This window comes from Oryctolagus cuniculus, chromosome 15 (assembly GCF_051225735.1).
Source record: "Oryctolagus cuniculus isolate XC-2025 breed Fujian yellow rabbit chromosome 15, ASM5122573v1, whole genome shotgun sequence".
NCBI lineage: Eukaryota > Metazoa > Chordata > Mammalia > Lagomorpha > Leporidae > Oryctolagus > Oryctolagus cuniculus.
The window spans coordinates 11,414,196-11,438,150 of record NC_142881.1 but is presented as its reverse complement, the minus strand read 5'-3'; the positions used below and the strand labels follow the sequence as shown (position 1 = coordinate 11,438,150).

The following is a 23,955-nucleotide window of genomic DNA, read 5'->3' as shown; positions in this document are numbered from 1 at the left end:
TTGCTTCGGCAGGAGATTCCTGACTTAAATAAATCTCACTTTTCTCTGCCTTCTGCATGGAAATTCTTCTCATCTGTGAGACAAAGAACCCAGGCAACCTCTCTCTGCCGCCTTCTCACCCGAAACAGGCAGAGGCAGCCAGAGTTGGAACTTGAACCCAGGCTCCCACAGGGGACGCAGGTGTCCCAAATGGCATCTTTTTTTTAAGATTTTATTTATTTACTTGTGAGGCAGACTTACAGAGAGAGGGAGAGACAGAGAGGTCTTCCATCCGCCGGTTCACTCCCCAAATGGCCGCAATGGCCAGAGCTGGGCCAGTCAGAAGCCAGGAGCCAGGAGCTTCTTCTGGGTCTCCATGCGGGTGCAGGGGCCCCAGGACTTGGGCCATCTTCTGCTGCTTTCCCAGGCCACAGCAGAGAGCTAGATTGGAAGTGGCCCAGTGGGGACTATAACTGGTGCCCAAGTGGGATGCCGGTACCGCAGGCAGAGGCCTGGCCTACCATGCCACAGCCCAGCTCCCAGATGGCATCTTATTCACTGAGCCCAACACTCAGCCCTGGGCTGTGCTAGTGTTTGCTCACAACTTGTCTTCTCCACTGAAACAGTCTTCATCAAACTATATTCTTAATAGTATATTAGGTTCTCAATTTTTACTTTGGGGATGGCTGTATAAATGAAAGAATCAAGGAACGAGACCCTTCTTCCGTCCCCAGAGAGTCTCAAATTTCTTTCCTTCGTCTGAGCCCGACTGGAAGGCGGAGGTAGAATGAAAAAGGAAGACTGGCCTGAGTTACGAAGTCGGATGAGGAGCCGGTGCCATCGGATGCCTGCAGTGCTGGCATCCCAATGAGCACCAGTTCAAGTCCTGGCTGCTCCATTTACAATCCAGCTCTCTGCTAGGGCCTGGGAAAGCAGTAGAAGTCTTTGGGTCCCTGCCCCCATGTGGGAGACCCAGAAGAAGCTCCGGGCTCCTGGCTTCTGATCAGCCCAGCTGTGGTGTTGCAGCCAGTAGGGGAGTGAACCAGCGGATGGAAAACTCACTCTCTCTCTCTGCCTCTCTGTAACCCTGCCTTTCAAATAAAAAAAAAAAAAAAAAAAAAAAGGCAGCGGATGAAGACCTGGGTCAGAGAAACTGAGGTCGCAGGAGCTTCCCAAGGACGTAGGGCTGAGGACCCAGGAAGGGCGGGGCTGCGAGGAGGAAGTCGCGGTGGGCGGGGCCCGACGGGGCGGGGCCTCCGGAGGGCGGGGTCTGCGGCGGCAGCCCGGCGGCCGCGTCCAAAGATGGCCACTGCAGAAGCGGCCGACACTCAGCTGATGCTCGGAGTGGGGCTGATCGGTGAGGACGCAGGCGCCCTGCTCTGCAGGCCCACACTCGGTTCCGCCTCCGCCTCGCCTCGGCCTGGGGCAGCCCGTGCTCTCGCGGCCCCTCGCGCCGCCCTTCTGAGGAGGGCGCGGCCCCTCCATGTTTGGCCTGGTCTGGGGGCTGCGGGCCGGCTCTCCTCGGCGCGGGGCCGGCGCCCGCCTCCTGGAGGCCCCCACGGCCACCGGGAGCCCGGGGGCCGCACTCCTTCTGCGCTACCGGCCTGCCTGACGCGCGGCGGCCGCGCAGGGTCCCCGCGCCGGCTGGGCGGGAGGTGGCGGGGCGGGGCCGGGCCCGCGGAGTCCGGTGCCGCGGCCGCCTGGGTGTGGGAACCCGCGTGACTGCCCGCCGGGGACCTGGCGCTGAGCGTGCGGAGTCCGCGGCTGCGCGCGGGGCTTGGGCCGCCTCGGGTGGCTGTGCCCACGCTGGTGGGTAGCGTGGGACGCGGGCCCAGGGTCTCGCCAGGAAGCGGCCGGGCCAGGCCGGGACCCTCGAGGCCGGAGACCTCCGCGTTGCAGGGCCGGGGTTCGTCGGGGACCTCTGGGAGCCCGGCAGTTTCAGGTGTGCGGGTTTCCCGGAGCCATTCTAATGTAGGTTGGTTCCTGTAGGTTGCAAGGTCTTCCTCTGCCTACGTCTCTACACATCGACCCTGGTTCCCAAGGCACCAGGACCTTCCCAGACAGCAAAACCGGGTCTCAAAAGACGACGTTTATCTGAATTTTCTCTCTCTCGTTTTTTAAAAATTTATTTGAAAGGCAGATACCGGGGGAGTGCTTTCCATTCGCTGGTTCACTTCCCAAATGGGGCCAACGACCTGGGCTGGCCAGGGGGAAGCCAGGAGCTTCCTCTGGGTCTCCCAGTGGGTGCAGGGGCCAAAGCACTTGGGTTATCTCCTATTGCCTTCCCAGGCCACAGCAGGGAGCCTGATCGGAACTGGAGCCTACTTGAACCGGGGCGCCCATAGGGGATAGCAGTCCTGCAGGCTGGGGCTTTAACCCACTGAGCCACAGTGTCAACCCCCGTACCTGAAACATTAAAACTGCCTCAAACCAAAACCCGGATAGCCCGGAAGGTGCTGAATTCAGCTCAGTTAGACTCCATGGAGCAACAGCGAAGAAAAAGACGACTTCGGATCATATATTCAATTCAGGAGGTTTTTAAAAAGTTTTTTTTTTCCATATTGGTACACATTACCATTTTAAACTTAAGGCAATTATAAAAGTAGAAGCGTTTCTATGGGACGAGACCGGGAGGAACTCTACCACACCTCTAGGGCTAAATGTTTTCACTAAAGATGTGTTCAGGGGCCGGTGTGAGTTCGAGGCCCGGCTGCTCGACTTCCCATCCAGCTCTCTGCTATGACCTGGGAAAGCAGTGGAAGATGGCCCAGGTCCTTGAGCCCCTGTACCCACGTGGGAGACCTGGAAGAAGCTCCTGGCTCCTGGCTTTGGATCGGCCCAGCTCCGGCCATTGCAGCCATCTGAGGAGTGAACCAGCAGATGAAAGGCCTCTCGCTCTCTGCCCCTACCTCTCTGAAACTGCCTTTCAAATACATAAATAAATCTTTTAAAAAAGAAAAAAAAATCCTCACTGCAATCTTCAAAGCCCTTTTATTGAAAAAAAAAATGAAAAAAAGATGTGTTACAAAACTTTTGACTCAAATGGCCTAAAATTCAAGGTCTTGAGGGTTGGGTGCTTCGAGCTGCGGGGGTAGGTGGGAGCTCGGAGTCTCGGGGCTGTGCTTCGCGTTGTCGTGGGGTGTCAGAGCTGCTTCCGCTAGGACTTGCGCGTAGCCGGTCCGCTCACTCCCTTGCTGCGTTTGGCGTTCTCACAGTGAGCGTGTTTCCATCGCAGAAAAGGACACAAACGGAGAAGTCCTGTGGGTGTGGTGCTACCCCCGCACAACAGCCGCCCTCCGCAGCCTGCTGCTCAGGAAGTGCTGCCTGACGCGGGAGAACGCGCTCCTGCACCCTTTTGTCTTCGGTCAGTACAGAAGGACCTGGTTTTACATCATGACAGTTGAAGTTCCAGATTCCTCAGTTCTGAACAAGGTAGGACTGCCCAGGAAACCAAAGGGATGTGAGATCAGGCCGGTTATTCCTGGTTGTTGTGAGTGCGTTGGCAAAGGTTCATTGTTCTTTTCACTGAGAATGTTGTCTTTCACACTTTACGTTCATTTGTTCTAGAATACTTGCTGAGCAACACGGCCACTTGTGTCTGATAATCAGAGTAGAAATATAAAAGTGGCTTCCAAGCCGTGACTGCTTAGCAGTGGGAAGTGTTTTTCTATACTTAAAAACTATTATAGAGGATATAATTATCCTTGACACAGTTAAGAAAATCTCTCCTTTGCCTGCATGTGATAAGGGTATATTAAGCATTTATATTGTTGATTAAGGTGAAGGAGTTTAGGATGTCTCTGTCATTCTCTCAACTTTTCAGTATGTTTCAAAATTTTCAAAAGAAAATATCAAAATTCTCTTTAGAAGAAAAAACTAGAGGTTGGGCATTGTGGCGCAGTAGATGAAGCTGCTGCTTAGGATGTTCTCATCCGAAGTGCTAGGCTGAGTCCTGGCTCCCCAGCTTTGGGTCCCGCTCATGTGGCTAGGAGTTGGCACGTGATGGCTTAAGAACCTGGGTTCTTGGGCCGGTGCTGTGGCTCACTAGGCTAATCCTCCGCCTTGAAGCGCCGGCACGCCGGGTTCTAGTCCCGGTCGGGGCACCGGATTCTGTTCCGGTTGCCCCTCTTCCAGTCCAGCTCTCTGCTGTGGCCTGGGAGTGCAGTGGAGGATGGCCCAAGTCCTTGGGCCCTGCACCCCATGGGAGACCAGGAGAAGCACCTGGCTCCTCCCATCGGATCAGCACGGTGCACCGGCCGCAGCGCGGCGGCCATTGGAGGGTGAACCAACGGCAAAGGAAGACCTTTCTCTCTGTCTCTCTCTCTCACTGTCCACTCTGCCTGTCAAAAAAAAAAAAAAAAAAAAAAAAAAGAACCTGGGTTCCTGCCAGCCGTGTGCCGTGCGGGAGACCCAGGTTGAGTTCCTGGCTCTTGGTTTTGGTCTGGCCCAACTCCGGCTGTTGTGGACATTTGGGAAGAGTGGTTGGAAGATCTGTCTCTCCCTTTTTCTCTGTCACTCTGCCTTTCAATTAAATAAAGAATTAAAAAAAAAAGATTTTGGAAAGGATGACTAAGGAAATCCATGTATGACGCAGGGTTTTTTGGTGTATTGCTAGGACCGGTGTCAATGTGATGGATGGAAAACCAGTACCTGGTTGATGTCACTTTGCTAATTCCAGACAGCCAGCAGGGTTTTCAAAGAAAAGCCTAGTGAAAAAGGGGGCTGGGCCTGATGTTTGGATTCCTTTTCCCTTTTCACGGTTAATTTTGTAGCCAATAATGAAACTCTGAATTGTGAGCAGACTACCAATTGAGCATAAAGAATTACATTTAAAGTAACAATTTGGGACTGTTGGCAGGTTAAGACAGAACAGGGAGTGGTGGGTAGGAGCTGTAAATTTGGAGGAGACAGGTGTCCACATAATCTGTCCGATCTTTGGCGGCTGTTGGGCTCCTGTTGAGCTCTTGCGGACAGGCCTCGCTGCTGCCTTGGCTTCGCCGCAGGCTCTGCGTTCCAGGTCGCCAGGTTCAGCTGTACTGAAGCCGCATCTGTGTTTCCCAGATTGCTAAAGTGTATTTCTTCAGTGCTTTGCTTTTTTTTTAAAAAAGTTGTGAATTTTGTCTTGTGGATGGGAACATGATGTGTGTGATCGGGAGTTTCTGTGGTGACAGCTGAGGCATTTATCTGGGGGGCACTTGTTATGACAGGAACACTGGTGGAGTGGCAGCTCTTGAGAGAGCCGGTTCTTTCAGGAACGGGGTGATTGCCACTAGGACGGATTTTGCTTTTTCCCATCAATGACCGCCAGTTGCTGAATTGAGGGGTATGATTTAGTAATCCTTGTTCTGCTTTGATGAGATTGGGGGAATTAAATAGAAACTCATTTTTTTGATATTTTAGTGAAATAGTTTCATGTTTTTGAAAAAAAAAAGAGTTATTTATTTACTTGAAAATCAGACTTACAGAGAGACAGAGGGAGAGACAGAGAGATCTTCCATTTGCTGGTTCACTCTACAAATAGCTGCAATGGCCCAGGCTGGGCCAGGCCAAAGTCAGGAGCCAGGAGCTTTGTCCAGGTCTCCCATGTGGGTACAGGGACCCGAGCACTTGGGCCATTCTCTGCTACTTTCCCAGGCCATTAACAGGGGGCTGGATCAGAAGTGGAACAGCCAGGACTTGAACCAGTGCCCATATGGGATGCTGGCAGCGACTTAATCCACTACACCACAGCGCTGACCCCTTTGAAAAAAAAATTTTAAGAGTATTGCCTTCTTGCATAGGATATATAAAAATATATATATGTAAATAAATACATGCATAGAAACATTTGCAAACATAAAAAGTATACAGAAGCAAGTGAGGACTTTTTTTTTTTACAATTGTCTTTTTAATGATGGTTTGTCTTGTTCAAGAGGTTTGTTAGAATATGGTAATAAGAACTGATCATATTAAGTGGCTTTACTTTTTTTTGTTTCTTTTGGACAGGTGACTCATTTTTCTATTGTTCTGACCGCCAAAGATTTTAACCCAGAGAAATATGCCGCCTTCACTAGGATATTGTGTAGGTCTGTATGAAAACGGTATTAAATGTGATTTACCAAAATGAAGACCTTACGCAGCAGCCACAGCAGATCTCTGCGCTGAGGGCGCATTTCCGTCCCCTGTCCCCCCAGCCTAATCTGCAACGGCCCCTCGGGACTGTTTAGTGCGGAGGAACTTCCTCTCCTGCCTTATCCATCCTGCTCCTCTTATTTGGGAGAACTGTCTCAGTGTTTGCAGAGCTCTTGTAGTTCCTGGTTATCTGGGTCACTTGTTAGTTTGGTCTGTTATCTCTGCTCACTTCTAATCTGGAACTTTGCCTAGCAGGATGGATAAATTAAATGCCTTATCAAGTGGTAAACTGGCTCATACATGTCAAGGTCTGTGTGTTCTGGAGTCATTCTGGAGAAAGTTAGTGGATATTTTTAATTACGCTGAAGCCCAGGAAACCATTTCCTAGCTGCACTGCTGCAGGTCTGAGAAAGTCTAGTTAATTGATTAATTGTGATTCAAGTAGGTCACTTTAGTTTTATCCCAGATGTTGAAAATATTGATCTAAAATACACCAGTCCACTCTCCCGCCTTGGTGTATACATTTGTGGACCTAATGAAATCATGCTTTTGTGTTAGAACATTGGGGCATCTGAAAGGCTTTGCAAAGTTTTAGTTTTTGGAGATTTGTGTATGTGTGTCACTAGATAGAACTGAAATTCTAGATGATATGTGTCACTGTCAGCTTTCCGGCTCTTGCCCAGTAAGTAGCTTTTACAGGGAGTGAAAGCAATTGTTTGTGTTTTTCCCATAATAAGTAAAGTAAATGGTTATATATTTGCCATTTTTATGCATGTGCAGGCACACACACACACACCCCAACAAAACAAACAAACAAACAAAGCTTGTAGGACTATCTTCTTGTTGCTTAAGGGTTCCAGTTAAAAATGCATTGTGACTAGATGAGGTTTCACTGTTTTTACAGCCACTTTGATAAAAACTTACTGTGGCAAGAAAAATTCCAAGTCTGTGGCCCACTGTGGAATGTAAACAGCGTCCAGTTAATGCGGCCCTGACATGGAGGGAGATTACTATCACCAGAGGAGACGCTGTCCAGAAGCCATGAATTCAAAACACCGCAGAGATGTTTTTGGACCTCTGGACTCGCGTGTCGTTTGACTGAGTCAGGGTTGGGATACCGAGCTGAACTCGTGGGGAAATAGCCTGGGATGCAGAAGGCAGAACTGTCCCAGCCTGGTGGGTCTCTGGGCATCGGCAGTGCCACGGCATCATTGCATTCTGGGTTCTGCTCTCCAAGAGAAGTGAGGGCTGAAGGCTACTGCCAGCCACCTCCTCAGCCTCCGGCCCCTTAGACACTTGAGGCTCACCCTTGTGTGCACGTACACCCGCGTGCTCCTGCAGATGCACACGTCCCACCCACACATGTCTGCGTGCCCGTGTACACGCTCCTAGATAGACAGTGTTCATGCTGGTGAGGGTCATGTGGACTTGCTCCCTTCCAGTTCTGGTGAGAGGGGCTGGCCAGTGTGCTCACAGTGGCAGTGGAAGCTATGTGGGAAGTCCCCCCTTCACCCTCTACACCTTCCAACCTTCCTGCTCACCTGTTTTTGTTTTTTTGTTTTTTTTGTTTTTTTTTTAAGATTTATTTATTTATTTGAAAGAGTTACAGAAAGGAAGAGAGAAAGTGAGTAAGCAAGCTTCCATCCGCTGGTTCACTCCCCAGATGGCTGCAACCGCAAGGGCTGGGCCAGGCTGGGGCCAGGAGCCAGGAGCCAGGAGCTGCTTCTTGGTCTCCCACATGGATGCAGGGATCCAAGCACTTGGGTCTTCCTTCACTGCTTTCCCAGGTCATCAGCAGAGAACTGGATTGGAAGTGGAGCAACCAGGTCTCGAACTGGCACCCATGTGGGATGCTGGTGCCTCAGGCAGAGGTTTTACCCACTACGGCACACACTGACCCACAGCTCACCTTCACATAACTCCTGTGACCTCTCTGTAGCCTACCAGAGACTTTTTTCTCTCTATCCATGTGTATGACTTCTTGGGTTTGAATGTATTTTCTATACAGGAGCGCTCACAATATTCATTATCCTCTACCTGTTTCTCAGTATGTAGATTAAAATGGAAAAAACAAAGAACAAAAACCCAAGCCCTGATGATTGCCAGGATTTATGAAGCAGTTAAAACACTTGTTTTTTTAACTTCATCTATATACATAATTTTCAGATGATCTGTTTTAAGCATCAGTTTTGTTTTCTTCCTGATTTTCTACCCCACGAGCTGATGAAGGACCCAGTAGACCCAGTCGTGTTTCTCAAGCAGAATTTATTTTTAGTTGCTCAAGGGAAGGGATTTCAAGGGGAGGAGGCTGGCTCCACATGTGAGCTCTAAACCCAGACAGTTTCCTGTCAGCAGTTTCTGGAAGTTTTGACTTGATGGCAAATGTCTCTAGTAGCACATTTATCCCTGGAAACTTAAGAGTTTTTATTTCTCAATTATCTAAAAATAGCTACCTCTGGGAACTCTGATAATAAGTATGAGTTCTACAGCTAATTACTGCTTTCTCTGTGAACAATGCATAAAACTGCTTTCTTGTCAGTGGGAATCCCAGCAATAAAACACAGTTGGGTGTCTAAGAACGCCAGTTGTGAGCATTAGACATGAAAGGGGATGAGTCTGCGACATTCTTGAGAGGAGTGGGGCCCCAGCTCGCCCAGTCCACCCTCCTGCCCCAGGGCACCACAGCAGGCCTCCCCAGGTAAAGGAGAGAGCTGACTTCAAAGAACAGAGAGCTGTCAAATGGTTTTTACTCAGACTTTTTCTAACCGAATTAGGGCAGTCAAATGTACTCTTGTGTCACGAAAAGACCCAGGCATTCGGAAGTACAGCAGCAAGTGGGCTTTAGATTCTTGACAAGTGACCCGTGCCCAGCCCTGGGGCGTTTCTCCACGTGACTCCTCTCAAACAGACGCGCGGTTGCTTTGTGTCCTTTCTTGCAGAATGTACCTGAAGCATGGGAGCCCAGTTAAGATGATGGAGAGCTACATCGCAGTTCTCACCAAGGGAATATGCCAGAGTGAAGAGAACGGCTCCTTCCTCAGTAAGGACTTTGATGCCCGAAAGGCCTACCTTGCGGGCTCCATCAAAGGTAAAAAAAGAAGAAAAAAAGAAAAACCCATAGCAACACCAGAATCCCTGAGCCAAGATTAATCTCTCCTTTGGCTCGGTTACACCATTTTTCCATCCATTGCTCTCACCTCTGTAACATTTATTTCCCACACAGAGAACTTCAACTCTGGTTCTCCTCACTCAGTCAGAATTCTCAGAGGAAAACAGATTTTTGTGGTGTTCCTGTCCACATTATTCTGTTGTTGTAGAAATGTTCTTTTTTTTTTTTTTTTTTTTTTTTAAGTATTTATTTATTGCAAAGACAGGGAGGGAGGATTTCCCATCCACTGGTTCACTCTCCAAATGCCCACTATAGCTAGAGCTGGGCCAGGCCCACCAGGAGCCTAGAACTGCATCCAGGTCTCCCTCTAGGGTGGAGGGACCAGGACTTGAGCCATCACCTGCTGCCTCTCAAAGTCTGCATTAATAGGAAACGAGTCAAGAGGGGGGCTGGGACTGACCCAGGCACTCCAGTATTAGATGTGGGTGTCCCGAGTGACTTCTTAACCACTGTCCCCATGCCCCCCACTGTACTGAAGTTCCTTACTCAGTCAACTGAATTGCATGGCTCGAGGCCTCCGCTGACTTGCATAGTTTTTCTTTCCTTAAATCTTAGCATTGACATCTTCCACCTGGGGACCTCAAGTCCCATCCCAGACTCCTTAATTTAGCTCCCAGCTGAGAACTCCAGGGCTAAGCCGTAGAATTTAGAGTCTGATGGCAGGAGGAGAGGGGAACTCCGACGCGATTCTGCCCTTTTCACCTCCTCCCAGCCGCCTGTCTTTGCTCCTGCTCCTGCTCCTGCTGCCCTTTGTGGTTTGTAAGCGTCCCTGTCGAGGTGTTAGACCAAAAGGCCTTGAGTAGTGACATAAGGAAGGTGCTGGTAGACAGTCTTTTTCTTTTTAAAATTTTGTTTGTTTTCATCTACTTGAACGTCTTGAGTGAGAGAGAGGAGAGAGAGAGGGAGAGTGCTTTTATCCACTGGTTCATTCCCCAAAGCCTGCAACAGCCGTGGTTAGGCCGGTCTAGAGCCAGGAATTCCATCTGGGTCTTCCTGGTGGATGGCAGAGGCCCAAGCGCTTGAGCCATCATCTGCTGTCTCCCAGGATTTATTAGCAGGAAGCTGGATCAGAAGCAGAATAACCGGGACTGGAACCAGCACCACAGTATGGGATGCAGGCATTCCAAGTGGTAGCTTAACCCACTGCACCACCGTGTGCACCCTGTTTTTAAAAACTTTGTTTTTGAGAAGCAGAAAGCACGGAGAGAGAAAGGGCTCCCACCTGTTGATTCACTCCCCAAATGCTTGCAATGGCTGGGGTGGGCCAGGGCCAAAGCTGGGAGCTCAATTTGTGTCTCCCAAAGGGTGGCAGAAACCCAGCTGCTTGAGCCATCACCACTTCCTCCCAGGGTTCACGTTGGTAAGGAGTTGGAGTCAGGAAGCGGAGCAGGAATGTAACGGAGGTAATCCAAATGGGAAACAGGCATCTTAACCACTAGGTGAAATGCCCATTCCTGGAGTCTTTTTTAAATCAGAAGTTTTTATGATACAGAAAGATGCTGGTCCCCCAGAGGCAGCCATAACCCATCCTGGCAAGCAGCTAGCCAGATCCATCCACCAAGTAAGGAGCAGTTGTGCTTATGTCATTGGCCTAAACTTGTTCTCTGTATTAAAAATCATTTGTAGGGGCTGACATTGTGGCACAGCAGGTTAAGCCACTGTTTGCTACAGCAATATAGCAAGTCCTGACTGCTCTGCTTCCAATCTAACTTCCTGCTAATGTGCCTGGGAAATCAGTGGAAGATGGCCTGCGTACTTGGGCCATTACCACCCACATGGGAGACATGGATGGAGTTGGCTTTGGGCTGTACCTGCCCTGGCCTTTGTGACCATTTGGGCATTGAACCAATGGATGGGAGATCTCCGTCTCTCCCTCTCTCTCTCTCTCTCACTCTTTCAAATACATACATACATAAATCTTTGTAAAAAATAATTTCGGGTGGGGGGATTTTTGGCCTAGTTAAGACACCAGTTAGGACATCTGCATCCCTCAGTAGAATACCTGGGTTCAATACCTGACTATGGCTTCCTGCTGATGCCAGCCCTGGGAAGCAGTGATGGTGGCTCAGGTCACTCAGTTCCTGCCACCACATAGGAGATCTGGTTTGAGTTATCTGACCCTTGGCTTCAGCTTGGCTCAAACCCCATCACCGAGGGCATTTGGGGAGTGAACAGTGGATGTGTGAACTCTGTCTCTCAAATGATAAAAATACATTTGATAAAGAATTTTTCACTTACGAATTCTTTCTGATAAAAAGTTTATGTCCTGGACTGCTACGGCAGTTAAGGTTCCATTTGGGTGGCCTGCATCTCATACCAGAGGGCTTGGCTTTGAGTCCTGGCTCCACTTCCGTTCCAGCTTCCTGCAGTACACACCCTGGGAGACAGCAGGTGATGGCCCAAGTCCTGGGGTCCCTGCCACCCACACGGGAAACCTGAATTGAGTTCCAGCTCCTGGCTTCAGCCTAGTCCAGCTTCAGCTGTTGCAGTCATTTGGGGAGTGAACCAATGGATGGAAAACATCTGTCTGTCCTTCTGTCTCTGTCTCTGTCTCTCTCTTTCTCCCTTTCAAATAAATATAAATTAAATTTAAAAAATGTTTAGATGTTTATGTTCATACATACTATTTAATATATTAACTTTTTTTTAAAGACATTGTATCTCAGTTTGGAATGGAAACTATAATCTTACACACTGCGCTGATGCTCAAGAAAAGAATCGTCGCCTATCATCCCAAAATAGAAGCTGTCCAGGAGTTTACCAGGTGCTGTCTCTGTCACTCGGAAGTGTGAGCTTTGTTGGCACTTTGGGGCAGTAGATGTCACCGTTCTGTTGTAAATTTGGTATAAATAGCATGTGTAACCATTTTGGTCTAATGTTTCAGTTAAATCTAGTAGTTCAAGGTCACTGAATTTGGGCATATTATTTTCTAACTTTAGAAATGTGACTATTTGAGGGCAAGGGGTTAGCAAACTTTTCCTTGTCAGAGAATAAATATGTTAGGCCTGTCAGCCATCTGATCCCTGTGCCAACCACTCAACTGCCTGGGTAGCACAAAAGCAACCGTAGACAATCCACGTGTAAATGAATGGGTATGGCTTGTTCAGGAAACTATTTATAAAGACAGGCAGCTTGGCCGGCGCCGCAGCTCAATAGGCTAATCCTCCACCTTGCAGCGCCGGCACACAGGGTTCTAGTCCCGGTCGGGGCGCCGGATTCTGTCCCGGTTGCCCCTCTTCCAGGCCAGCTCTCTGCTGAGGCCTGGGAGTGCAGTGAAGGGTGGCCCAAGTGCTTGGGCCCTGCACCCCATGGGAGACCAGGAGAAGTACCTGGCTCCTGCCATCGGATCAGTGCGGTGCGCCAGCCACAGCATGCCAGCCGTGGCAGCCATTGGAGGGTGAACCAACGGCAAAAGGAGGACCTTTCTCTCTGTCTCTCTCTCTCACTGTCCACTCTGCCTGTCAAAAAAAAAAAAAAAAAAAAAAAAAAAAGGCAGGCAGCTGGCCCACAGGCCATCGCTCGCTGTCCCTTGTTTGAGGTGTTATTCCTTCTGTTCAGTTTTACCAAAGACTATATATACATCAGGCTTGATTTACTAAGTCTAACTTGTTTTGGATGTTTAAAGAAAAAAGGGGGGGGGGGAGGAGTTGGCATTTGTGCTGGGTATACCGAGTACAGGGCATTACATAAGACATCTAAATTATCAAATTTACTCATGACAAGAACCCTACAAGGCGGTACTATTACTCTGTTTTAGGAATGAAAAGATAGGTTTGAGGAAGCTGGGTGCTGAGACACTGAAAGAAGAAAATCCTGGGAGGGCACAAGATGGGAAGCAGCGCCTGGGCCGCGCCTGCCGGTGCTGCACGCTTCAGAACCGCTGTTGGTTACGCTCGTGACTGCTTCAGATCCGCAGTCAGAGTGCCGGCACGTTCACCCTGCTCTCTCTGGCTCCGAGCCCCAGCAGCCTTTCCCATGGCTTTATGCTTATTAATCTGAGATGGGTGACACAAAGCCCACGTGAATTGGGCACATCTCCTGGTAGCAGTTGTTTTACCACGAGTGTTTTTAGTTAGGAAACTTATGTTGTATGAAGACAAACACAACACGGTCTGCAAGTTTGCCTGGAGTTTTAAATATAGATGAGAGACTTCCTGAGAGGTTCGTGCTCCGGGAGGCCACTTTGGACTTCACCCGCGCATCCACTTGTCGCGGCAGCCCGCAGAGCGGGATGTTTGCAGGGAAGCTTTGTGTCACTGCTTGCCTCTGTGCAGAGCTCTGGAAAATTCACCTCGACCCCTTTGTAGCTAATGTGACACAAAAAGTGGGATCTGAAGCATGACATTACTTCGATTTGCAGCCGGGAGGTGCTTGTCAGCATTTCTGGGGTACGGTCAAGGTTTCTACCTTCTAGAAAAGAGAAGAAGGCTGAGTATCCCAGGTGTGGGCCAGCCGCCATTTGAGTTCTTGTTTTGATTTCCCAGGACTCTGCCTGCCCTGGTGTGGCATCGCCAGGACTGGTCCATCCTCCATCCCTACGTACACCTCAATGCCGATGAACTGGACGCCTTGCAGACATGTACAGGTAGACCAGAGGAGCCCAGGGGAGGAAGTAATCTGATTTAAGGAGGGTTATTTTTGTTGTTGTTGCTTCATTGTTTTTATGCATTCCTAAGGGAGCTACTGATCATTTATTATCTCTTTAAAAAAATGCAGTTCGTAAATAAATTTTTAAAGATTGTTTTATTTATTTGAAAGGCAGAGAGACAGAGCAAAAGATGGAGTGAGATCTTCTGTCTGCTGGTTCATAGCCCAAATACCTACAACAGCTGGTGTTGGGCAAGGCTGAAGCCTGGAGCTGTGGACTCAACTTAGGTCTCCCATGTGGATGGCAGGCATCCATGTACTGGAGGGGTCCCAAACGGTGCCCTAATTGCTGCAGCAATGTCTACCCACTGCCCCATCTTTTTTTTTTTTTTAAGATTTATTTAGTTATTTGAAAGAGTTACAGAGAGAGAGAGAACTCTATCTGCTATTTCACTCCTCAAATGGCTACAACAGCCATAGCTGAGCGGATCAGGAGCCAAGGAGCCAGGAGCTTCCTCGGCATCTCCCACGTGGATGCAGGGCCAAGAACTTGGGCGTCTTCTGCTGCCTTTCCAGGGACATCAGCAGGGAGCTGGATCAGAAGTGGAGCAGCTACCAGCACTGCAGGTGGAAGCTCACCTGCTGCACCACAGCGCCAGCCCCGCCCCGTCTTAGCCATCTTAAGTATACAGTTCAGTGGTATTCAGTACGCACTTTGTTATGCAGCCATCACCAAAATGCAGCCTATTCTTTTTTTTTTTTTTAATTTATTTGAAAGGTAGGGTTATAGACAGTGAGAGAGAGATACAGAAAGGTCTTCCTTCCGTTGGTTCACTCCCCAAATGGCTGCTACGGCCGGCACTGCATCTCTCCGAAGCCAGGAGCCAGGTGCTTCCTCCTGGTCTCCCATGCAGGCGCAGGGCCCAAGCACTTGGGCCATCCTCCACTGCACTCCCGGGCCACAGCAGAGAGCTGGACTGGAAGAGGGGCAATCGAGACTAGAACCCAGTGCCCACATGGGATGCCAGCACCGCAGGTGGAGGATTAACCAAGTGAGCCACGGCGCCGGCCCATGCAGCCTGTTTTCAACTTGTAACGTTCTGACCCCACAAGTGTCCCTATCAGTGATTTCAGTGATTTGATTTTGAATAGTTAGTCTTTATTGTGAGTCTTCCCACATATTTTTCTCAAAGAAAAGCTACAGTTATTTTTAGATACTATTATATAAGAGAACTTCATAAATTTCACAGAAATGAAGTTAAAAGATGTTATTTTGGTGTGGAAATTTTTGAAATCCAAAATATTATTTTTCAATATCCCCAAAATATTTTTTTTTTCAAAAGATTTATTTATTTTGAAAGTCAGTTACAGAGAGAGAAAGAGAGACAGAGGGAGAGAGAGATCTTCCATCTGCTGGTTTCCTTCCCCAGTTGGTCAGACCAAAGCCAGGAGCTTCATCTAGTCCCCCACATGGGTAGCAGGGGCCCAAGCATTTGGGTCATCCTCCTCTGCTTTTCCCAGGTCATTAGCAGAGAGCTGGATTGGAAGTGGAGCAGCCAGGATGTGAACTAGGGCCTATAGGGCTTTCATGCCACAGTGTGGGCCCCAATTCAGTTTTTGTTGTTGTTTTTAAAGATATTTATTTATTTGAGAGGTAGCTACAGACAGAAGGAGAGACAGAGAGAAAGGTCTTCCATCTGCTGGTTCACTCCCCCAAATGGCCACAATGGCTGGAGCTGAGCCCATCTGAAGCCAGGAGCCAGGAGCTTCTTCTGGGTCTCCCATGCGGGTGTAGGGGCCCAAGCACTTGGGCCATCTTCCACTGCTTTCCCGGGCCACAGCAGAGAGCTGTATCGGAAAAGGAGCAGCTGGGACATGAACTGGCCCATGTGGGATGCTGGTGCTGCAAGCAGAGGCTTAGCCCTCCAAGCCACAGCACCAACCCCCCTTACAGGCATTTGAGAAGTGAACCAGTGGATGGGAGCTTACTCTCTCCCTTCTCTCTCTTTCTCTGTCCCTCTGCTTCTCAGGTAAATAAACCTTTAAAAAATAAATAAATCCCCATGGATCCACAGACAGATGGAGAGTGGAGTAATGAGGTGCATCCTCTGCCTGCCCATCGCATCTGCCTTTTCCTGCCCAGAGTCTGTCCGCCTCTTGAATGTCTCTTGTAGCCATCTGGGAAGTGACCCAGCAGATGGAAGATCTTTCTCTCTTTCTCTCTCTCTCTCTCTGCAATTCTGCCTTTCAAGTAAGTAAATAAGTCTTTTAAAATATTTAAAATAAAAAGTAAATTGTTTTCCAGCTTGGTGGATGTATACTGGTACATCATTATGGTTTTAATTTGTATTTCTGTTATTCCTAATGTATATTTCTGTGTTTCTGCCATTTGTATTTCCTCTGCTGTAAAATGACTGCTTTTTTAAAAAAATTATTTTTCCATTTTTTTCTATTGATTCATAGAAGTTCATTATATATTCATGATATGACTCCATTGTTGCTCCTCAAAGATTTGCAGGTTTCTAGGTTTTTTGTTGTTGGTGTTCAGATGGAAGACTTCTCTCTCCCTCTGTCTTACCTCTCTTTGTAACTCTGCCTTTAAAATAAATCTTTTTTAAAAATTGTAATATATTGCTCTACGAAATAAAAAATGACTGGGAACCATTATCTTAAGATCAGTTGCAGGCCGGCGCCGCGACTCACTAGGCTAATCCTCCGCCTAGCGGCGCCGGCACACCGGGTTCTAGTCCCGGTTGGGGCGCCGGATTCTGTCCCGGTTGCCCCTCTTCCAGGCCAGCCCTCTGCTGTGGCCAGGGAGTGCAGTGGAGGATGGCCCAGGTGCTTGGGCCCTGCACCCCATGGGAGACCAGGAAAAGCACCTGGCTCCTGGCTCCTGCCATCGGATCAGCGCGGTGCGCCGGCCGCAGCGCGCCGGCCGCGGCGGCCATTGGAGGGTGAACCAACGGCAAAGGAAGACCTTTCTCTCTCTCTCTCTCACTGTCCACTCTGCCTGTAAAAAAAAAAAAAAAAAGATCAGTTGCAGAAACCTGCTAATTCCTGAGTGACCCTGTATTCTTTCGCACGTGTAGTACCAGTCAGATCTGAAAGGAGGGAGATTCTGCCGTTTCCCCGTGATTTCTCTGAGAGCCCAGGCATGCAGTGGCTCCTGGGGTAGAGACCTGCATGCAGTGACTCCTGGGGTAGAGACCTGCATGCAGTGACTCCTGGGGTAGAGACCTGCATGCAGTGACTCCTGGGGTAGAGACCTGCATGCAGCGGCCCCTGGGGTAGAGGCCTGCATACAGTGGCCCCTGGGGTAGAGACCTGCATGCAGTGGCCCCTGGGGTAGAGACCTGCATGCAGTGGTTCCTGGGGTAGAGACCTGGAGGAGGAGCATTGGTTATGTGAATCCCTGCCACCTTCTGCCTTGTCTGGTGTTCTTGACACAGATTGGAATGACTGAGAAGTAAATGTTTTATTTCAGCCTTGTTCCTTGATGCTGGGGTCTAATTTTGGAAAATTTTAATTGTGTGAATTTCTTCAGGCAACTGACACTAATGTATTTTTTTAATAAACATCTTTTCATTCATTTTCCAATGACTTTTTAATTTATTTGAAATACAGATTACAGAGAGAGGTAGAGACAGAGAAAGAGAGAGAGGTCGTCTATCCTCTGGTAATCCCCAAATGGCCGCAACAGCTGGAGCTGAGCCTATCCAGAGCCTGAAGCCTCCGGGTCTCCCACAGGATGCAGGGACCCAAGGACTTGGGCCATCCTTCAGTGCTTTCCTAGGCACACTGGCAGGAAGCTGGATTGGGAGTAGAGCAGCCAGGACTTGAACCAGCGCCCATATGGGATGCCAGTGCTTCAGGCGGGGCTTTAACCTGCTGTGCCATAGCGCCGGCCCCATTAATGTAATCGTAATAAATGCCGCAAGGTACAGTTAGTGTTCTGTAAGGAAATAAAACTGGGAAGAACAGAAAAGCAGCTGAACTTCCAGACTTCATTCTTCATCACTCCGGTGACGTTGGTTGTGTTTGCAATGCAGGTTACGTGGCTGGATTTGTGGACTTGGAGGTGAGCAACAGACCGGACCTCTACGATGTGTTTGTGAATCTGGCAGAGAGTGAGATCACCATTGCCCCGCCTGCGAAAGGTCAGTTCTCTGTCCTGCCATTGAGATACAGGCCAGCTGGTTATGTTTTTCAGGCTGATTCTCCAAACCCGGTGTTTGAGGGCCTGCTGGAGCTGGCTTCTTCAGTGTCTGGAACTTAGCGATGTGGACACGTTGGCTGCGCCGCAGCGGGCTCAGCGGTCCGTTCATTTTGTTCCTCCACCTTTGTGCTAAAACTGCGTGTGTCATCTATGGCTGCATATGTCCCCTCAGACCGCAGTGGTTCTAAAACAGCCAGGATGTATTTCCTCACAGGGCTGGCGGGTCAGGAGTGACGGCTGAGTGACCGGCAGGGCTGGGGTTGTCCGAAGGCTCCGCTGAGGCTGGAGGATCTGTGTCCAGGCCAGCGTGCATGGCTCTTGGCAGCAGCCGCCTTCGGTTCCCCGCTGTATGGGCCCCTCCATAGGGCATCTTGAATGGTGTGACGACATGACAGCTGCTTCCCGAGAGAGAGGGCTGGAGGCCGCAGTGCCTCTCAAGACCTGGCCTCGGAAGTCGCATTTACCTCCTGCATGTGCGGCTTGTCAGGAACGAGGGGCGTCAGAGCACACTGGAGAGGAGAGGGAGGAGTCCCTTCCCCTCCCGCAGGGAGGTGCGTCAGGACCGTGGGGACATCACTACGATATGGTGTCGCGTGTGACTCCTGGGGCGAATCTCTGAAGGATGTCGCAGTAAGCACGTGGAATGGAAGTGTTCTTGGAGCTGAATTCCAGAAAAAGTCTTCCGTACCACAGGCAGGTGTCAGTTGTCTAAATCAGAGACAGAGCGGCAAGGATGGGGTTAACGGCTGCTGTGCGCAGGGCACTCCTCAGATTAGGTACTGGTTTTAGATGGGATAGCTGATAATAGCTTTTGTGTTGTCGCTTGCCTTGCTCCTACAAAGGACTGGAAAGGGTGGCCAGTGCCCTGCTGCCTCCTCTGGCTCTGGGTCTCTACAGCGGGCTCATCACAGTCAGCACTGTTCGATTGCAGTTTGTCCGTTGTGGTCACAAGCAGGAGTTGCGGTCACAAACGACAGTTCCTGTTCATGTCCTGCAGACAGTGGCCTGTATGTAACTCCGAGAAGCAGCTGTTTCCTTGGCTCATTTCCAAGGGCCCTAAGGCCGGGACTGCTCAGCCTCAGCCGGCCTCTGCAGAACTGACGGGAAGTGCTGCTGCCACAGCATTGCTGCACGAAAGATACGTTTACATTTTTAACTGAAGACCTGGCGAGAAGTCGGGCTCTTGATTGAAGTCACAACTCACTCATCAGTTTTTCCCTGGGTTTTGTTTGAAAAGAAAAGTAGAATTGCTTGTCAGGTGGGTGTGAAGGGGAGGTTTGGTTTGGGATTGATATGTTTTCCTTCGGGCCAAAAAGTATATAAATTGTGACCATGCCTTCCCGCTGCCATGGGATCATGTTTATGTTCAGTAGTAAAATGGAAAGGCGGGGTCAGCAGCTGTGTTTGAGAATTCCCTCAGGTTTGCAGGTAGATGGAACGATTGCTTTTTGTTAGTAGACTTCTACTTAGTCCCATGATATCTTGATCTCACCAGAGGCCATGGCCATGGGAAAACTGCACAAAGAAATTGGTCAGCTAATTGTCCAGTCTGCAGAAGATCCAGAGAAGTCCGACAGCCAGGTTATACAGGTACGGCCCCCGTCTTCCCACTTAGCCAGAGTCCTGCCGTGGCCCGGGGGTGGGGTGGTCAGCGCCTGGCAGAGCTGCGGCTGCGCACATGTGCACGGTGAAGGCAGGTGCTCCGAGGACGGTTTGCAGGGCGGCCGCAACGGTGATGGCTGAGCAAGCATAGTATGACCGTGGCCCACCAGTTATGTGTGTGAGTGCAGTGGATGAATGGAAAATAAGAAGTGACAAGATACTTGGGAGCCATGACGGAAACTAGGGGTGGAGGTAGGGATGACGGGGGCGGGGATAAGAAAGCTCTGAGTGAGGGCGGAGGGCGTTCTGCAGGGCTTGGCTGAGACTCGCCAGCAGTGCAGTTCTTGCTCAGTGCAGCCGTGGCCAGGAAGAGGGGCGAGGTCTTGTCATCACTGTCCCCATCCTCGCATCACCAGCATAAAGGCACGTCCTCTTCACAGTGTAGATGAAACATGTGAATGCTTGTGTTGCACATGGACTGCAGGTGATGCACAGATAACTCAGTGTCATGTCTGAGACCTGGGGAGGGGGAGTGACGGTGCCCAGCAAGGTGTAGGGAGTCAGAAGTGTCCGAATGAACAGGTGATGTCAGCGGCGTTAGTCACAAAGCCGAAAAGCAGGAGCAGCCCAGGTGCCCTTCCGGACGGACGAGTGGGTAAACACAATGTGGTGTCTGCACCGTGGAACATGACAAGATGTCCCCAACACATGCTGCAGACTTCAGCAGATGCCGAAGGGCAGGTTTTCCGGGTCCCACTAACATGGGGGCCTCACATGGGTGCATGCAGAGGGTCCCAGGGGCTGAGAGGGAATATGGGTGGTTATTTGGGTTTTGGGTTTATTTGGGAGGTGGGGTGGGTGTGTTTAAAGACATGATCTATTTATTTGGTTGAGGCACAGAGAGCTGTTATCTGCCGGGCCCATTCCTCAGATGTCCACAACAGCTAGGGCTAGTCTGGGCCCACCCCAGACGCGGGAACACAGTCCAGATCTGCAGGTGGCAGGAGCCCAATACTTGCCATGACTGCTGCCTCCCAGGGCCCACATTAGCTAGAAGCTGGGATTGGAGCTGGAGCCAGGATCGAATCCCAGGAGTCTCACGTGGGACTGCGGGTGTGCTGCTGGCGTCCCGACTGCCAGGCCAGCTGCCGTCCCGGGAGTCACTTGTGCCAGCGTGTCTGTTTGGGATGGTGAAGCGGTTCTGGAAATGATGGTTGCATAATGTGCACGTGTTTAATGATGTTGGATGATGTACTTGAAATGGCGAAAGTGTTAAAAAAGTCTGTGACACTGATTTTTCTGTTATTTTTAAGTTAGCCTCCTAATTTATGAAATTAGTCTGATAAAATGAAAAATAGACGGGCGGCACTATGGCACAGGGTTAATCCTCCGCCTGCAGTGCCGGCATCCCATGTGGGCGCTGGTTCGAGGTCCAGCTGCTTCTGATCCAGCTCTCTGCTATGGCCTGGGAGGGCAGTGGAGGATGGCCCAGGCGCTTGGCCCCTGTACCCGCTTGGGAGACCTGGAGGGAGCTCCTGACTCCTGGCTTCGGATCGGCTTGGCTGCGGCCATTTGGGGAGTAAACCAGCGGAAGGAAGACCTTTCTCTCTGTCTCTCTCTTCCTCTCACTGTCTGTACCGCTACCTCTCAAATAAATAAATAAAATCTTAAAAAAAAAAAAAAATAGGCCACCAGAGTTTAAAAAGTAGCAGAAATAAGTCTAGAGACCTGGGTCCGGTTTGAGGATAGTAACGTGCTACGTGTTTTCTTGTTCTATTAAAGGATATCGCCCTAAAGACAAAAGAAATCTTCAGCAGCCTGGCCCCGCTCTCCGAGGTTTCGGGTGACGGAGGGAAGCCGGTCCTCCGGGTCGAGGCACTGAAGCAGAAGCGGTTCCCGCCGGCCACAGAGAACTTCCTGTACCACCTGGCAGCGGCCGAACAGATGCTGCAAACCTGAGCGCCCGCGGCCCTGCGCCGGGCCGCTGCCCGCTTTCACTCTCGTCACCAGGAACTATGGGAGATAACACGCAAATGATCTGTTTTTAATGATTTACTTGCAAGTTTGAGATTTGACCCGAAAACACTGAAACTCATGAATGTGTTTGTGATTGTTCCCCGCCGATCCGCTCCCTGCCTGCTGTCAGAGGCGGACGAGGTGCCCTAACACGTGACATCCGAAAGCGGCCCGTGCCCGTGGCCGCCGCGCGCTCACGCAGCTCGCCGCTGTCGTGAGCCCGCCGCCAGGTTTTCTGCAGCGCTGTGGCGAGCGCGGGTCAGCGGGAGCCCCCTGCAGGTGCACTCTCCTGTTCTCGGCCTCTGAACACTTTAGCTTCTGAGGGTTTTGCATCGGGGTTATTCTCGGGTTGCCAACTTTCGTAATCCATATTGTTATGGCCACGGAAGCCTCTGACAGCCGAGAGGCGTCACTGCTCTAACCCCGTGTTCTTTGAAGCCTGGGGTCCTGTGCGGTGGCTTTCGCGCCCTCGGGAGGGAGTGGGAGGATCCACCCTCAGGGGCCACCCCAGAGGGTGTCTCGAAGCCACCACATAGCGAGCTGACTGCGCCTGTCCCGTCAGGGTCCTTCCCGTAGGCGGAGACCTTAAACTCGCCAAGGGAGCAGAGGTGGGTTCCCCACGCGTCATTTCCGTCCCTGTGTCGTTAATGAGGAAAGATGGCTTTACCCAGGACTGTGTCCTTCGAAATCTTACCGGGAAACACGCGTGCAAAAATGTCTTTATTGGATCTGTCACTTTTACTGAGAGTGTTGGGCATTGGTTAAAAAAAATAATAGCCTTTTCTCCGTCCCTCTTGGGTGGGAACGGGGGAGGACCTGAAGTGAGACGCTGACTGAGGCCGGCAGTGGGACACTGAACCTGCACTTTATGGAAGTGGATACTAACATTTTCACACATTAGCGAACAAAGTTGTTAAAATTATAAATTCATGTTGTAGAAATAAAATGGAAAATATTTTGATACTTCACTAAGTTTTAGTCTTAGGTGAAGAATTGTGCCCATTTCCTCCAAATCTGACCCCAATCAAAAGGAAAAATCTTTTTACCAAGTGCACAGACTTTTGGCCACCCACCCCCCCCACCCCCCGTGGCCACTCGACTCCGCCCCTTCTCTCCCCCTGCCCCGCCCTCCCAGAGCTGCCTCTGCGGCTTCGAGCCTTCGCTCCCTGGAACTCCCTGGAAGAGCGCCTGGAAGCCGGACTCCGTCACCGGCCGCTGGCCCAGCCTCCATCTGGCTCTGCGTTTTGTTTGGTCCGAGCCTGTGGCTGCACCAAGCCACCTGGCAGCTCCTCCTCACCGATTTTGTCTCTTTAGATTGCTCTGCAACTCCTTTGACCCAGTCTGGGAACAGCCACCATCCTGGCCAGGGACAAGTGAAAGGCACGGGTGCGGGTGTTGGTGACTGGGACCAGGGTACTTTGAAAACATTCCTTAGCACACGACGTTCGGGTGCGTGACATCCAAGGGCAGTCGCGATGGGCAGCACGGGCCCTGTTGTGGAGGCTCGGCCGGCAGGTTTTTGCGATAGTGTGGTCAGGACTAGACCCAATATGGGGAATAGGGTGAGCACATAGCAGGAACCCCTCATTCAGTACCGCGAATCTCAGAAGGCCTCCTGGAGGCAGCAGTCCACGTCCAAGGAAAACCTGAAGGTAAGCGGAACAGCTTGTATGAAGGCCCAGAGAAACCACAGCCCCTGTGAGGAACTGGGTACAGACCCAGGGTGAGAGAGCAGTGGCAGAGGCCAAGGCCCTGGTCTGCGGGGGGAGGGATTTGGCCTGGCTCCTGACAAGGGACGCCACTGAAGGCCCCTAGCAGGTGTCCTTGGAAGAGCAGGCTGGCGCGGACTGAGGGACCCACACACGGCAGGAGGGAGTCATCCCAGCAGGGGGTGCTGTTGCACTGAGCCTCGTGGCCGCAGCGGCCACCGGAGGGAATTCCCCGACTTGACTGCATCAGGCCTGAGCTAGAGCATGGGGGAGGGGAGGGTACAGGTGAGGCCAAGGATCCTGATGCTCCTGGCTAGTGGTGCTGCCGTCTCCTGAGGTGGGGAGAGCTGACCACCTCGGCTGCGTGCAGCTGGAGGTATTGTGGATGCCGCGGCAAAAGCCCAGGACCAGGCTGAGGGTGGCAGTGTGACACCGTGGTCAGGGATGACAGCAGGCCAGCAGAATGGGAGACGGGGCCAAAACAGCCAGCGGCAGACAGCTCTAGTCTGGCCGTGAGGGGGTTTTTTCTGACTGACTTGAGGCAAACAGCTCCCATGTGCTGGTTC

At 50.7% G+C, this 23,955-nt stretch overlaps 1 protein-coding gene across 8 annotated transcripts; it reads left to right on the top strand.

The window, feature by feature from the left end:
• The first annotated feature begins 1,273 nt into the window (after positions 1–1,273).
• On the top strand, positions 1,274–22,648 carry DENND10 (DENN domain containing 10). 8 transcript variants are annotated; one of them, XR_016221933.1, is made up of 10 exons: positions 1,274–1,336; positions 3,215–3,411; positions 5,965–6,044; positions 9,030–9,178; positions 11,912–12,023; positions 13,744–13,844; positions 15,877–16,097; positions 17,896–18,003; positions 19,558–19,652; positions 21,447–22,648. XR_016221933.1 is itself a non-coding variant. In XM_002718738.6 (9 exons), the coding sequence occupies exons 1-9, from the start codon at positions 1,282–1,284 to the stop codon at positions 21,621–21,623; spliced, it is 1,074 nt and encodes a 357-aa protein (XP_002718784.1). In that variant the 5' UTR covers positions 1,274–1,281; the 3' UTR covers positions 21,624–22,648. The 8 variants fall into 8 exon arrangements, 7 of the variants coding, with proteins under 7 accessions (XP_002718784.1, XP_069913231.1, XP_051680184.1 ...); XM_002718738.6 differs by lacking the exon at positions 15,877–16,097; XM_070057130.2 differs by lacking the exon at positions 15,877–16,097 and having other exon boundaries at positions 3,195–3,411.
• The last annotated feature ends 1,307 nt before the right edge of the window (positions 22,649–23,955 follow it).